The sequence below is a fragment of the Nicotiana tabacum genome, chromosome 9 (assembly GCF_000715075.1).
Source record: "Nicotiana tabacum cultivar K326 chromosome 9, ASM71507v2, whole genome shotgun sequence".
NCBI classification, from domain to species: domain Eukaryota; kingdom Viridiplantae; phylum Streptophyta; class Magnoliopsida; order Solanales; family Solanaceae; genus Nicotiana; species Nicotiana tabacum.
This window is the reverse complement of record NC_134088.1, coordinates 3,379,269-3,395,819: the sequence shown is the minus strand read 5'-3', so window position 1 is coordinate 3,395,819 and position 16,551 is coordinate 3,379,269. Positions and strand designations below refer to the sequence as shown.

The 16,551-nt window shown below is 33.3% G+C and overlaps 1 protein-coding gene across 1 annotated transcript; it reads left to right on the top strand.

Moving 5' to 3' along the window:
- The first annotated feature begins 1,177 nt into the window (after positions 1-1,177).
- LOC107829391 (very-long-chain aldehyde decarbonylase CER3) lies at positions 1,178-13,778 on the top strand. Its single transcript, XM_075221364.1, has 11 exons — positions 1,178-1,517; positions 2,189-2,409; positions 2,995-3,227; positions 4,001-4,220; positions 5,039-5,166; positions 6,781-7,037; positions 7,726-7,833; positions 9,849-10,055; positions 11,508-11,618; positions 12,351-12,524; positions 13,344-13,778. The coding sequence occupies exons 1-11, from the start codon at positions 1,467-1,469 to the stop codon at positions 13,518-13,520; spliced, it is 1,887 nt and encodes a 628-aa protein (XP_075077465.1). The 5' UTR covers positions 1,178-1,466; the 3' UTR covers positions 13,521-13,778.
- Positions 13,779-16,551: the final 2,773 nt, after the last annotated feature.

Below are 16,551 nucleotides of genomic sequence, written 5' to 3'. Positions count from 1 at the left end.
CGAACACCTGTACTAGCAAGGGTACTAGTACCTAGCGAATAGTTGAAATGCACGTAAAGTATATGTACTATAGCAGGTATTTGCTGGAATAATACTCAAGGTGTGGAAGCTAGTCTGATTATCTGTAATGAAGGGAGAAAAGTAGTATTTGGCGAGCAATTAATACACGCGGAAGTTGGTTCAGATACCATAATTATATATAAAAAAAGACCCACAAGTCAAAGGTAAAAAAGTGTGTACAAGCTGGTTCGAACACCTGTACTGATAGAGATAATAGATACTTAGTGGAATAACTTATCCGGACACCTTTACTGCTGAAGGTACTAGTACCTCGCAAAATAGTTGAAATGCGCGTAAGCTATGTACTATAGCAGGTATTCGCTGGAATAATACTCGAGGTGTGGAAGTTAGTTTGATTATATGTAATGATGGGAGATAATAAGTATTTGGCAAGCAATTAATACACGCGAAAATTCGGACACCATAATTATTAAAAAAGAAAAAAAAAAGAAATAATAAGACCCACAAGGCAAAGGTGAGAAAGTGTAAAGACCAGTCCCCAGTATGCTTGCCCATATTGCTACCCTACAATTCCAACCCCTAATGACCACTCAATACAATACACATTTTTGTCACATTAAATTCTCACCATCCCTACAGCTGTGCTACTTGCTCCTATTTCAATGGAACAAATTTGACTCTAACTGTGTGCATTTAAAATAAAAATAATCTTCTCTAAGTAGTTGTAGAATTTTTTTTTTCATTTGGTGTTCGATATTCGCTTTAGAACCCGCTTAGTTCGAATTCACGCCAAGTGTTTTCAACCAAATATGATTCCATACCCAGGGTTGAACCTGAGATCTTTGATTAGAGGCGGACTCAGGATTTGAAAGTAGCAGGGACACCACTGTCGAAAAAAAATTGAGCAAATGCTAGAATCAGAATCGAACCACATGGCACACTAAAATTCAAGTTGTGTCCTCCAAATCAACTAATGCAGCTGCTTACCCGTTATTTAAGATGTATACACATATATACATACATTTTTTCCGAAGTTACCGAGAGTCGATAACTTCTTACCCAAGGATAGGTCCGCCTTTTCTTTAACTAAGGATATATGAGTACTTACTACTCACAACCTTCGAGGATAAGTAGTTGTAGAATTAATATAAATATTTATTCTTTTCTTTCTTTTTTTTATTTCTATTTTCATCTATATATATGTCAAAACAGCCCATGTTATCATAGTACCTTTAATTTACTTTCTTGAGAAACAAAACGAACTCAGAACCACAGAGCAAATCTCAACTACCAACACAACAAAATCTTCCTCCCATTCTTTCTCTGAGGTTCTTTTTTTCATCTTGGGATCTGTTCTTATCTTCTATTTGCTCTCAAGAGCAAAACTCTAATCAGAAAACAAATATAAGAAGAAGAAGATTTTGAGTATTTTTTCTTGTTTAAACATGGAAGTTCCATTGTCAACTTGGCCATGGGGCAACTTGGGAAGTTTCAAGGTACTTAAAATTCCAAATCTTCTATTTATCTTCTTTTTTTTTTTTTTTTACTGCTCTTTCACTACCAAAAACATGCATTTTTCCGACGGACTTCTGTTCCGTCAAACTATGTTGCTCGGACTCTACAAAAATATCGCCAAGTGCGTTTTGGATCCTCCAAAAATACCAGGGTATTTTTGGAGGATCCGACACAGGTGCGACAATATTTTTTGAGAGTCGGCATAACATAACTATAAAAAATGTGTTCGTCGAAAAACGACCTTTCGTCGGGGAAAGCGGCCACTAATATTTGTATTAGGGTTGACTGTCTATACCATACCCTTGGGGTACGATGCGGTTCTTCCCCGAAACCAGCATGAATGTGGGATACTTTGTCTATCGGACTGCTCTTTTTCTATTTTGACACAAACGTCCATCGGAAAAAAAACTGTGTTTCCTAGTAATAAAAGGGCAGACCGGTACACAAAGTATCCTGCATTCACGCAGGGTTTGGAAAAAGGCCGCATCCCAAGTGAGTGTAATGTAGGCAGCTTACCCTGATGCAAGCATCAGTGGTTGATTCCACGACTCGAACTTAGTATTATTATTGTGTTTCCTAGTAATATTTTATTTTTATTTTTGTGGGGGGATAATTTGTACTTACTATTTTTTTCTTGTTATTTTTGGAACAGTATTTACTATATGGACCTTTGCTTGCAAAATGGTTATACTCAAGATATCAAGAAGACAATATCAAGGAAACATGGTGTCTACATATTCTCATTATATGTTTACTTAGAAGCAGCATGCATCATACCTGGAATGCTTTCAGTAGCATGTTGTTCTTGACTCGAAATAGACGAATAAACAAGGATGGTGTTGGTTTTAAGCAAATTGACAATGAGTGGGACTGGTAATTTGAATCTTCTTTTTTTAATTTATCTGTATTCTTGAAGTGGAGAGAAGGGGAGTCTTGGAGCAACGGAAAAGTTATCCCTGTGTGACGTATAAGTCACGGGTTCGATGTAGTCACGGGTTTGAGCCGTATAATCAGTCACTAATGCTTGCATCAGGATAGGCTGCCTACATCATATCCCGTCGCATCTCCCCGGATCCTGCATAAACAAGGGATGCTTCGTGCATCGGGCTGCCTTTTATACTTGAACCGGAGCCTTGGAGCACCAATAAAGTTCTCCGAATGACCTGTACGTCACGGGTTTGAGTCGTGAAATCAGCCACTTATCCCACTCCCTTGGGATGTTGTCCCTTTTCGAAATTTGCGTGAATGCAGGACGCTTCGTGCATAGGCTGTCGCCTTTTTTTCGTTCTTGAACTTAAATTTCGTTTGACTTTGTAAATCCCGAAGAAGTTATTGTATACGCCCTAATCAGCAATATATTGGCGATATAAATTCCTTAAGGACAGTAATTATACTATCAAAATCTTTATTTTCGTTTCCGAAAATTTGGAACTAATTACAATTTTGTTATTTTTTCAGGGATAATTTCATATTGCTTCATGGTATAATGGGTTCAATAGTTTTCTACATGCTTAAAGACCTAATCAATATTCCTTTATGGGATTTCAAAGGATTTTTGGCTGTTGCAATTCTCCATATAGCAATTTCAGAACCCCTTTATTATTTCTTGCATAAAAAATTTCATGGAAGCTATTTATTCAACCATTATCATTCACTTCATCACTCCTCACCTGTACTCCAACCCTTTACAGGTAATCTCTTCATTTAAATATAGATTGTTTTTATATTAAATAATTGTGAATATTTTTTACACTATTAATATGTTTTAACATGTGTAGTAGGTCATTACATGCCTTTTTACTTGTTACTAATCTCAAATATTATGTGTTGTTACTTGTAGCTACCTTTTAGGTGATCTGATAGCGTAAACAAATATTTTAAACTGATAGTTTAATGAATAGTGTATACTATTAAATCACCTAAGAGATAATTACACTAGTTGTCCATATTGAATACATCTAGCAACGTGAAAAATAAGCAAGACAACGGCCTAATAGAATAGGCTAAATAATACTAATAGTGTAGTTATGTTTTAGGTGATTTGATAGTGTAAACAAACGTTTTAAACTAAATTGATAGTCTAAATGAATATTTTATATTATAAAATTACCTAAGAGATAACTACTGGTAATTATCCATATTGAATACATCTCGCGACTTGAAAAATAAGCGAGACAACGGCCCGATACAACAAGCTAAATAATACTAATAGTGTAGTCACGAGTTCGAGCCGTGGAAGCAACCATTAATGTTTGTATTAGGGTATACTGTCTGTATCACACTCCTAAAGGTGCGATCCTTCCCTGGACCCTGCATAAATGTGAGATGCTTTGTGTACCGAACTACCTTTTTTTTTTAATCTTTACACTGTCAGTGAATATGAGTTATACATATCCAAACTTTTTATATGTATAATATTTGTGATGTTCTAAACTTTTTCTCCTTGTGTTTTGTGGAAATTCAGCTGGACATGCTACACTTTTGGAACACATTATATTAGCTGCAGTGATGGGAATTCCAATTTTAGGAACTTGTTTCATGGGATATGGATCAATAATTATGATATATGGTTATATATTGATCTTTGATTGCTTAAGATGTTTGGGACATAGCAATTTTGAAATTATTCCTCATCAACTATTTCAAGCATTTCCTACTCTTAAATATCTCCTTTACACCCCAACGTAAGTGATTACTTATTTCCTTTTGATCCGTTTTACTTGTCATGTTTGATTTTTACACGTCCTTTTCCGACTAATAAATAAATTATTGTCAATATTTTGAACAAATATATAAGCCTTTTAGTTATTCATTTTTTAATTTTTTTTAAAAGAATTGTAAATTTTATGGACAGACATATTTTTGAATTTTTTTATGGACAAACGGGGCCTTAGTTTCAGTAATTTGTGCAGTATATAAATGTCAAACTCTGTCTATCACAAATATCATTATTTTCCGGTCCAAAATATTAGTAATTGTTTTGACAAATTGAATTTGTCTCAAAGTATTTGATGTTGTAAAGAAAAAAGAACTTTTCTTAAATTTATTATTCTTATTTCTTTAATTAATGAAATGTTAATTAAGTGAAATATTTAAAAAGGAAATAAAATATATTTTAGACAAATAATATTATCATTAATATTATTTCATACTTCTCTAAAGCTACACAAAAACTTTAAAGATGGCCATTTCTTGAGAATGCTTTAATGTTTTCAGCAGTTTTTTGTGGCATATTAATTAGCAATAAATGCACTCTATATGAAAAAGTGTATTTACAACAATTATTATACTTTCAAGGAATTATGTGGTTGAAAAAAGTTGGTGCCTCCCTCTGGCAAAGACAACTAATAAAATTTAATGCCATTGTCTCAAATTATATTTTTTATTAAAAAAAAAAAGAAATTTTCCTTTTTGCTCATCTATCCCAAATTTATTTTTCTATTTTTTTAATAACTCATTTATTGTCATTCTTTCCTCATTTTTTTGGCCATAATATTGACAGGTATCACAGCTTACACCACACAGAAATGGGGACCAATTATTGCCTCTTTATGCCACTTTTTGATGTTTTAGGAAATACCCTTAACCCAAAATCATGGGAAATGCACACAAAATTAAGTCTTGAATCAGGTATATACTTATTTTAACATAGCCCAATGATATTTGATTAACTTTTATATACTGATAATATAATTAGGATAGACTGTCTACGTCACACCTTTTGAGGTACGACTCTTCCCCGGACTTTGTAATGTAGAATGTCTTGTGCATCAGACTGTCATTAATATATACTGACAATATAATTTTTTTTTTTATATAATACGTATAGTTTAACATGTTATAGCAAGCAACTCATTGTAGCCAGGGGCATAAGCAAAAATTTCAGTAAGTAGTGTCAAAATTTATAAAAGAACATGAATAAATAAGGGATCTTTACACAAATAGCCGGTCATATTTATTGTTTATTTTTTCTAGTCATATACATAAATTATACATTAAATATATATAATTATACATGTATAATACATAAATTATGTATATATTACACATTCGTTGATTATTTTTAGTTTAAGCTGTTGGGCGGGCGGTTATTTGTGTTAAGTTTATCGAGGTTAACTTACTTTCTTTTCAAGATTATGTAAATATATTGACTTTTCTCGAGAACTTAAATTTATTGATGCAAAAGTACTCAATCTTTAATTGATTAATATAGATTATAAAAGGTATTGTACGGAATTAGAAAATGTTATTTCTATTCTTAGAAACTAACATAGCTCTAATAAGGTTTTTCATATAAATTTCAAACTATAGTAACCGAGACAAGGACAAGTTATAAAAAAGGAAACATAGTAGCCCAAGGACAATTAATGAGACAGCTATTCACTAGAGAAAAAGCAAGTTGAATAATTTTATCACTATATATGAGTTATTAATATGCCTTAGATCTTTAATATATGTAACTCTCAAAGTTTAATTAATCGATTTAGTGCAAACATTGAGTGTCAAAAAAATTTCATGCAATATTTCAAATGTATCTATTGACTCAAAATCTTGAATCCATCTTTATGTTATGTACTAGTGAAACTTAATTAACATTAGGAAAATATTTTTATCATATGGTGAGGAAAATTGTCGTCTACGCGGTTGTGCACATATACTATTTTTATACTGGGATCTTTATACAAATAGTTGGTCCGATTCATTACTTATTCTTGTTAGTCAATATACATAAAAAAGTTCACTGATTATACATGATTTTATACATATTATATATTAATTGTATATATTATATATCCAACATTCTAACTTAAAAAGATTCGAGTGAAAGCGAGTTATATTGCATAATGTCCATCAATAGTACTTTAGCTTTATCAATCAATCTTCTTTCCTTTGATTTTATTATCGGCTGGTTCGGAAGGCTGGTTGATATTACAATATATCAGCCAGTTAAGATTCGAACCCCCAACCTTACTAGTGACAAAATTCTCACTTATGTTATTACTTCCGATACTAGAAGGGGCAATAATCACATCTTATTAATCGATCGAAACCGAAACTTTAACACAACCTTTTCCGATCCCACTAGAGGGGAAGACCCCGTATTATACGTCGACTATTTTTAGTTTAAGCAGTTGAGTAGACGACTATCTAGTTAATTCTTCTTCAATTCAATTTATTTGCTTTCAATTTCAACTGTCCAAAATCCAAATGGCTACTAAAACTTCTACTATTACAAAATTGCAGGCAAAAATGGGAGGGTGCCAGATTTTGTATTTTTGGCACATGTAGTGGATTTAACATCAGCAATGCATGTTCCATTCCTATTCAGATCATTTGGGTCAAAACCATTCAGTACAAGGCTCTTCTTGCTTCCTTTATTGCCCTTTGCTTTTGTAGTTATGTTGGTTATGTGGGCATATTCCAAGGTCTTTTTGAACTCTTTCTACAACTTAAGGGGTCGATTGCATCAAACTTGGGTGGTTCCTCGCTTTGGTTTTCAGGTTTGTAAATATTCTTTTTTTATCCCTCGGCGTTACTGGTAAAGTTGTTGTCATGTGACCATGAGGTCATGGGTTCGAGCCGTAGAAACAGCCTCTTGCAGAAATGTAGGGTAAGAATGCGTACAATAGACCCTTGTGGTTCGGTCCTTCTCTGGATCCTGCACATAGCAGGAGCTTAGTGCACCGGGCTGCCCATCTTTTATCCGTCTATTCATTTTATAATTGAGAAATCCAGAGAATCAGCTACGCGTGGTTCGGAACTCGACCGATAATGACCTGTCTTTCTAACCTTCTCTACTTAAATACCAAGCTTTTATGCCGACAAAGTTCGAATATGTGACGTGCGTTTAACCTAATATCACGCAATGTGCTCTTAGCTCTACCTTTTTCACTTTCAGTTATTTTGAAGGGAACCTTATAGCAACTGTAAAGTTGTCTCTGTATGGCCAATAAGTCACGAGTTTGAGCCGTGTAATCAGCCATTGATGTTTGCATCAGGGTAGGCTGTATACATAACACACCTTTGGGGTGCGTAAACGCAGGATGCTTCGTGCACCGGGCTACCCTTATATAGTCCAGCTCTTCCCCAGATGCTGGAGCTTAGTACACCGAACTGTTTTTAGTTGTTACTTTCAAGTGTTGTTTAATTCACATTATTTACTATAATTTTTTTTTTTGGGTGTGGCAGTATTTCTTGCCATTCGCAGCTGAAGGGATTAATAATCAAATAGAGCAAGCAATCCTTAGAGCTGATAGATTGGGAGTCAAAGTTATTAGCCTTGCTGCATTGAACAAGGTACTTACCCACCCCCCACCCTCCCACCCCTCTCTCTATATAAAAATATTTATATTTTATTATATTGTTTGAGAATTAATTATCATAAATTAATTTGAGTCTATGATGGTAAGCAACCTCCGCTTCCAACTAAGAGGTTGTGAGTTCGGGTCTCCCCAAGAGCAAGGTGAGAAGTTCTTGAAGGGAAGGATGTCGGGGGTCTATTTGAAAACAGCCTCTCTACCTCAGGGTAGGGGTAAGATCTGCGTACACACTACCCTCCCCAGATCCCACTAAATGGGATTATAAGAGTAAACCTTTGGATCAGAAAATATCTAACTCCCTTTGATTTGTAAATAGGAACATGTTTCGCATATCTTAATTACTGTAAAATCGTATACCTACGGTTAAAAAATTAAAATAAATCTAAAAATACCGTAAAAAATCTAAAGGTAACGTAAAAATTCTACAATTAGGTAATGTAACATGATGAAAAATCTCAAGGACTAATGCGTAGACTAGAATATGATATATCTAGTAAAGGCGAAACCACTATTCGAAACTTATACTTCCTGAATACTAGCTAATTTTTTTAAGTTATTGTGTTCAAATTAATAATTAGTAAAAAATCTAAAGGTAACGTAAAAATTCTACAATTAGGTAATGTAACATGATGAAAAATCTCAAGGACTAATGCGTAGACTAGAATATGATATATCTAGTAAAGGCGAAACCACTATTCGAAACTTATACTTCCTGAATACTAGCTAATTTTTTTAAGTTATTGTGTTCTAAATACATAATTAATATATATATATATATATATATATATATATTTAATAAATTTATTAAAATAAATACAAAGCTTTGAATTAAAGATATTGAATTCGGCTGAAGTCATAAACTGCATACTAGCTCCACCTTAGCCTATATACTATAATCCATGAAATAAAAGTGTTGCATTTAACGTATAAGTTTTGATATTTGCATGTGGCGGACCAGCGGCACAACCACACTTTGGCAAGGGGAGTCAATTGATACCCCTTCGTCGAAAAATTACACTGTGTAAATACATTAAATTCTTAATTTTATTTGTATATACTATACGTTTACTCTCCTTGATTTCTTTGTGTGCTTACTTATTTATATTTTGACTTCCCTTAATTAAAATCCTGGCTCCGCCACTGTGACGGACATGGTAGTTGGCTTAAAGTTAGTAGTATAAAACTTTGCTACGTAACTCGACCTTCATTAATGCTACAATAAAGTTTGTGAACGTAGTAGTACTGTTATTTGCTGTCAAAGGAAACTGCCTTGACAATATCTCAGAGCTCTGACCAATTGATCATTGATTAATCATTTATGATGAAAATGACATACATTTCAAAGTACTACAGGATCCACGCAAACACGGACCCACTATTTGAAAGTGGCGAGGGCATCACTATCGAATAAAATTTTAAGAAATACTAAAGTAGAAATCGAACTCAGGGTAATGCAGTTGAAAAGCCAAGTTGTGCCCCCTAAATCGACTAATACAGTTGACAAAGCTTTGAGTCTTACGGTATCAATCAAAATATATACCTGTTATTTAAGATATATACACGTATATACAATTTGTTTTTCAAAATTTTCGGGTCCTGTGACCCTCCTACTCTAACGGTAGGTCCGCCTCTGAATCCATGTCCTTATTCTAATGTTAAAAAAAGTAGAAGGACTAGCATTTAACTTTTTTCTCATAGAAAATTTTGGTAGAGAGCATTTCTTTTTTATAGTATTTAGGCTGTACATATTAATACATATAATTGCCTAAGCTTTGAATCTTAAGATGTCAATCGAAATATATACCTCTTATTTAAGGAGGACTAGTATTTTTATTTTTTCTCATAGAAAATTCTGGTAGAGAACATTTCTCTTTTTATAATATCTAGGCGGTACATATTAATACATGTGATTGCCTTATAATTAAACTGATTGTGTAAATATTTTTATATAAATAGTGTACAAAACATAAACTCTTTTTTTTTTAAATGCAGAATGAGGCACTAAATGGAGGAGGAACATTATTTGTAAACAAACATCCTAACCTTAAAGTAAGAGTTGTTCATGGAAATACACTAACAGCAGCTGTTATACTAAAAGAAATTCCAGAGAATGTAACTGAGGCTTTCTTATCTGGAGCCACCTCTAAACTTGGAAGAGTTATTGCTCTTTACCTTTGTAGAAGACAAGTTCGTGTTCTTGTAAGTATCATACACTCTATTCTTTTCTTTACACAAATAGCCGGCCGGACTCACTGTTTACTTTTTCTTGTCGGTATACATAAAATATACAATAATCATAAATGATTATACACATAGTATACATGAACTATACATACAGTCAGACATCTCTATAACAACATCTCTAGTCATTTACTATAAAAGTCAAATTTTTGTCGGAACCGATTTTTATGTTATGTTATAATATTTGACATCTGTAACAACACTTCACTATAGCAGCAAAAAATTATAAAGAGGTTTGACTATATATTATACATCCTTCGGCACTTTTTAGTTTAAATGATTAGGTGGAGGGTTATTTAGGTTAATGCTTTTTTGTTTTTTTACATGAGTTTTAATTAATTATTGCATTTAATGTTTTATTTCTTCGATGGTTGGAAAATTAATTGAGAAATTAAACATGATGTGGAAATGGTAAGGTTGTGTAAATCGGCTTGAGACTTTTTTTCTTTTCAAACTGAGTAAAAATTTAGTTTTTTGGTTTTATATTCGGTGTCCAATCCTCGTATTGGGGTCCGACTAAATTCGAATTTGAGCCCGAAAAAATCTCACGTTGAAGATAAAACACTCTCTAATAAATGGGACTTCATACCCAGAACTCATACCCGAGATCTTTAGTTATACAGATGGGTAAAATTTTTATAATAGAAGAAAAGTTTACAGAAGATTCTTCAATAGTATATCTGGTTCACGAGATTCTATAACTGTAACCAACAAGGGTTGTGGTGGAATGGTGAGTACTCCTTTATCCTTAACCAGAGGTCTCGAGTTCGAATCCTAGATATGGAGTCTCCTTTATTAGGGGGCAGTTTCCCCCCCCCCCCCAATGTGGGACTTCTCGGTGCGAATCCGAATTAATCAGGCCCAATATAAATATCGGATACCGGGTGAGAAATCAAAAAAAAAAAAAGATTCTATAACTGTAGGACAAAATTGTCATTTTCCAATTACTCAAGTCGTCCAAAGGACAAGACCCTTACAGTAAAAAGTTTTGTGTTGTGGGCACATATTTACTTTCTACTAAAGAAAATTTGGTCCATTTGTTCTATGTCCCCACCCTGGAAATTTTGGTCCTGTAGGGGTCTCTATTGATTATACACTACAGTGTCCAATGCCCAAATTTGTCCTTTTGAGACAAGTCCATGTTAAATTTTGTGTGTTTATTGTACTTGGAAAATGCAGAGCTGCCAATATAATTATTGTTGGGATTGAAAATTTTATATTTTTTTTGAAAAATAAAAGGTTGTCTACATTACACTTCTTGAAATACGATCCTTCTTCAGATCTTATGTGAATGCGAAATGTTTTATGCATCGAGCTGTCTTTATATTTCAATGGGTTGGCTTACTCTTAATAACATGTTGCTTTAAGTATCGATCGTAGCTAACAGAATTTCTTCGTGCAAAATTACAGATGCTAACATCATCAACTGAAAGATTTCAAAAGATACAAAAGGAAGCTCCTGCTGAATACCAGAAATACTTAGTCCAGGTCACCAAGTATGAAGCTGCCAGAAATTGCAAGGTATATATTCATTTATCAGTTTCCAAATATTAATGTTTAGAATTTGCAAAATAATTTTAAAATCTTAGTAAAAACACACACACAAAAAAAATGAAATTCCTTCTAGCAGAAAGTGTAGGTTTGCAGCAACATTTGTAGCCATTAGACAATATAAAAATACAAAGGATTTAAATTATTCATAGTGAGCAAAGGCAGACCCAGAATTTAAAAGTGGCAAGGGACCACTATCGAAAAAACGTTTGACCAGATGTTGGAGTGAGAGGCGAACCAAAATAATGCATTAAAAGTCAAGTTGTGTCCCTCAAATTGACCAATGCAACTGTTTAAGCTTTGAATTTTAGGGTGCCAACCAAAATATACACCTATTATTTAAGATATATACATTATCGAAAAAAGAGTGCGTGTGTGTGTATTTACTCTGAATTTACATGAGGCCGATGACCCTCCTACCCTAAGAGAACATCCGCCTCTGACTGAGAGTATATCTTAACCTGTTGTGAGAGATAACATGTCTTAATTCTCGAAGTTAGTAATTCCGCCTTTTATCAATATCTTTACTTAACTATCAGATGATCTGATAGAGTAAAGAGAAATTTATACTGTCAGTGTATAAAAGTTATACTCCATTAAAATTAGAAAAAAGTGAGAAATATTGTTACTATTATGTTATGATTGTTGTCATCCTTTTATCTAATATTAAAGTTTTGGTTTGTTTGCTTATAATATTTATAGACATGGATAGTTGGAAAATGGATAACACCAAGAGAGCAGAGTTATGCACCAAAAGGAACTCATTTCCATCAATTTGTAGTTCCTCCAATTTTGTCCTTTAGAAGAGATTGTACATATGGTGATCTTGCTGCTATGAGATTACCTGAAGATGTTCAAGGACTTGGATCTTGTGAGGTATGTCACTAATTTTCATTACAATATCCATCAATTTGTAATTTTTCTTCATTTTACAATTTCTCGAGATAATTCACTACAAAAAAAATGGAATTAGCTACAAACTCAATAGCTAATTAATTACTCGTAGCTAACCGAATTTCTTGATAATCTATCATTAATCCGTCGCTAAATAGGATTAGCAATAGATTTTTCTGTTTAGCTACAGAATCTATCCGTCGCTAAGTCATGTTTTTATAGTAGTGATTTACCCTAATTCACCAAAAGATGCACTCTACTTCAGTACTTAATTTCAAGAGAACTAGATTTTCTTTGAAACCCCTTTATTTTATATTCCCTTTGATCCATTTTAGATACACTCCTTTCGTTTTAGCTGGTTTAAGAAAGAATGATATCTTTCTATACTTCGAAAAACTCTTGATCTTCCAAATTTCCATTTTACTTCTGGAAGGGGAGCTTTGGCGTAACTGGTAAAGTTGTTGCCATGTGACCAGGAGGTCATTGGTTCGAGCCGTGTGGAAACAGGCTCTTGCAGAAATGGTAAGGTTACGTACAATAGACCTTTGTGGTCCGACTCTTTCCTGGACCCCGCGCATAGAGGGAATTTAGTGCACCGGACTGCCCTTTTTTTTCTTAATAGCATGCTGGTATAACAACAGAAATATCATGACACGTATATAAGCTATAAAGATACTTTTTGCAACGTGCTACAAGTATTTTTTTTCCTGTCTTAAGTTCCGTACCCAATCAAGTACATCTTATAAAATGAAACAAATCAACTCATATTATTTTTTTATTTATTTATCATATTTTTAACAGTATACAATGGAGAGAGGGGTAGTCCATGCATGCCATGCAGGAGGAGTGGTGCATTCATTAGAAGGATGGACACACCATGAAGTTGGAGCTATTGATGTAGACAGAATTGACTTAGTTTGGGCAGCTGCTATGAAACATGGTCTAAAGCCAGTGTCAAGTCTCAAAAAGACAGATTAATTTATTTAATATCACTTAAGTTCTCAAATTAATTATTACCATTTGTGAACTCATGAAAAATCCCCAATATTTAAAAAAAATAGATTCTTGGAATTCTCTCTTACAATGAGAAAGAGAGAGGAAAATGGGGTTGGCTTAGAATTCACTAAGTGATTCAATTGAACAAGAAAATTTATGATTTATAAATGCATATATATTGTTATGTTCCAATGACTATGTACATCAGATACTAAATTCTTGAATTCCAATTTTTTGCCATATGTCTCGTGTTGTGTTGTTCAGTTTATTTTGTTAAGTCAAGATATAGTCATGCTGTTTCACCCAAAAAATAATTTTTAAGGTCAAAGTAATAATTTTATATGACGAGCCACAAACAATCGAATTGATATAAAATTTCGTTAATACAACGTGATAGAGAAGTGAGAAATAAATTCAATGACATATAATATAATAAAAATAAAACAGAGAAGAAAGAATTCTTATTGAATGATCTTTGATAGGATAATGAGTTGAATAGAGCTTGAAGGGCCGCACTATGGCTAACTTGAGAGCAAGATGCTATGAATTACAATGTATAAAATTGTAGAGAAGAAAATTAGATTCCACTGATGGTGGTAAAAGTATGTCTATTTATAGGGCTAAATCTAAGTAACTAATCTTCTTGAATTATGGGTCCATTATGAGCATTTACTCAATCCATCCATTACTTTTAGAAGACTTGTAACAGCTATGTAAATGCTGGAATTCCGTAACTGATGAGTAATTCCATAACTGATGAGTTAATTCCGTAATTAATGAGTCAATCTCGTGCTTGTTGAGCCTGTTGAGTCAATCTCGTGCCTGATTGCCTTGTTTTGACCGTTACAATCATTTATTGCATTTATTAATAATTGATTTGTAACTGATGGTGTAATGATGGTAAATCCCATATAATCCGGGATTAATTTATTTTTTCCTCATTAGTAATTATGAGATATTCTCCTGCGCCTAATCTGGGCTATTTCATGATGATCAGTTCCGGGACTAACAAGCACGGTATGAGTATGTTCAGTCCCGGGGGTGTTTCACATATCATCTTTACATGTCATTCTTCATTTTTCTTCAAACTTTATTGCTACGTGTCGCCATTTAATAGACCCACATGACGAGTCTAATTTTTACTAATACAGATAGTCTCCCCACTTTCCGGTTACTCACTATGATGTGATCGGGAAGTGGAAAATTTTATCCTTTTCATCCTTGCCTCTGCCTCATTTAAAAATCTTGCCAAAAAAATCCAATAGGGACAAAAATCGGACAAAGAAAAAAGGAGTGCAGAACTTAGATATTCAGATGATAACTTCGTCGATTATGTTCCTTTCGTCAATAATCGGTTGGTTTACCCCTGTCTTATTTCGGGGTTTGAAGACAACTCTTTGCCTTATATTTGTAAAGTTTGATATATATATTTCGGCTTTATTTTCTGCCTATTTTAATGTTTGGGTTTTTGTTTCACCCTTTAACTTTGCATTAAAAACACTTTAATGCTCCGTGACTTTTTTAAATAAGCACGAATTATAAAAGAGGACCCTTTTATGAACGACACTTAATGAAGAAGACGTCTCAACTTCATAATGGTGTAAATATACAAAAGAGAGATAGGAATTTTCACATGTTTTTCTTTAACAATATTTTGAAGAAAGTTTTTACATTTAACTTTCATAACATTTCACATGTATTTGTGTATCGTCTATAACTTATTTTGCAACTGTTTTTTCTTTTAACAGATTCGATATAAGCTTGCACTCGTAACTGTTTTTCTTTTGCAACAGTTTTTTTTTAAAATTAGTACAAGGAGATAACTATTTTTGTTTACAACAGTTTTAAATATAAGGGTATGAATTTTTACCCATAACTATTTTTATTGATAACAATTTTCAAATGAATACAAGGGTAATGCTTTTTCATCCTTAACTGTTTTCAGTTACAATAGTTTTTGAGTAATTACAAAGATGTGCATTTTTACCCGTAACTAATATTCTGCCTTTAACCTTTTTTGAAACATTCGTTTATATTTACGAATATGTTTTCAAAGGTTTTCGAGTCATGCTTGTGTTTTTGGCTCGTGACTTTGCTCTTAACTTTCGATTTGTTGGGTAGACCTTAGGCTTGACTTGAATTTTGATTTTTCTAGTCTTCTTTGCCTTCCATATATATAGTCCCCAAGTGTTAGAGCTTTGAAGTATGAAATCTCGAGCATTTGATTATTCCTTCCACGTGGTCCATTTCCTGAAAAGGAAAAACATACGGGACTCGGAGGTATATATTTAGATGATGACTGCTTAACCCCTCCCCCCCTTTTTTACCAAAAGGGTTGTAACCTAGACCGGGATTGATACAGTGTTCCTCATGTCTTTCGGGTCTAATATCATCATTTGGTATTTTAGAGAATTTATCCGAGTACTAATTTTTCTTGGCACTTTAAAAAATTACTTGAGTGCTCATACTTAGTCTTTTAGACTTAAAATATATATTTGGATGCATCGTTACATGTGCGATGTCTTAATGTTGTACCTTTGGGTGTCTAACGTTTATATGAAAGAGGGCTCTTTTATATACTTTAAACGCTATGAAGATGATGTCTCCTTTTCATTCAGGCGTAAAATAGGATCGATTGATCCGAGTAGACTTTTAGTCTGAGGGAATATTAATCCCGATAGGATTTACAAGAGTATTGACCCCATTAAAATTTATGGGAGGATTGACCCCGGTAAGACATTGAGTTTGAGGGAGTATTGATCCCAAATAAATATATATCTTAGTAGATTTGTCCTAAAGAGACATTTAATTTGATTGGATTTTGAATCTAAATTGGAGTATATGAACATACTTCCAATTAGAGAGGGACACATGTCTAAAATAATATTTGAGATTTACGGAATAATCGATCCGAGTCATAATACAATTAGCCATTAAGAAAGGCTTAGATATTTAGCTTGAATGGTCGTTGTTGGACCGAATATAAATCGCGTGTTTGTTCAAAGTGAACTTT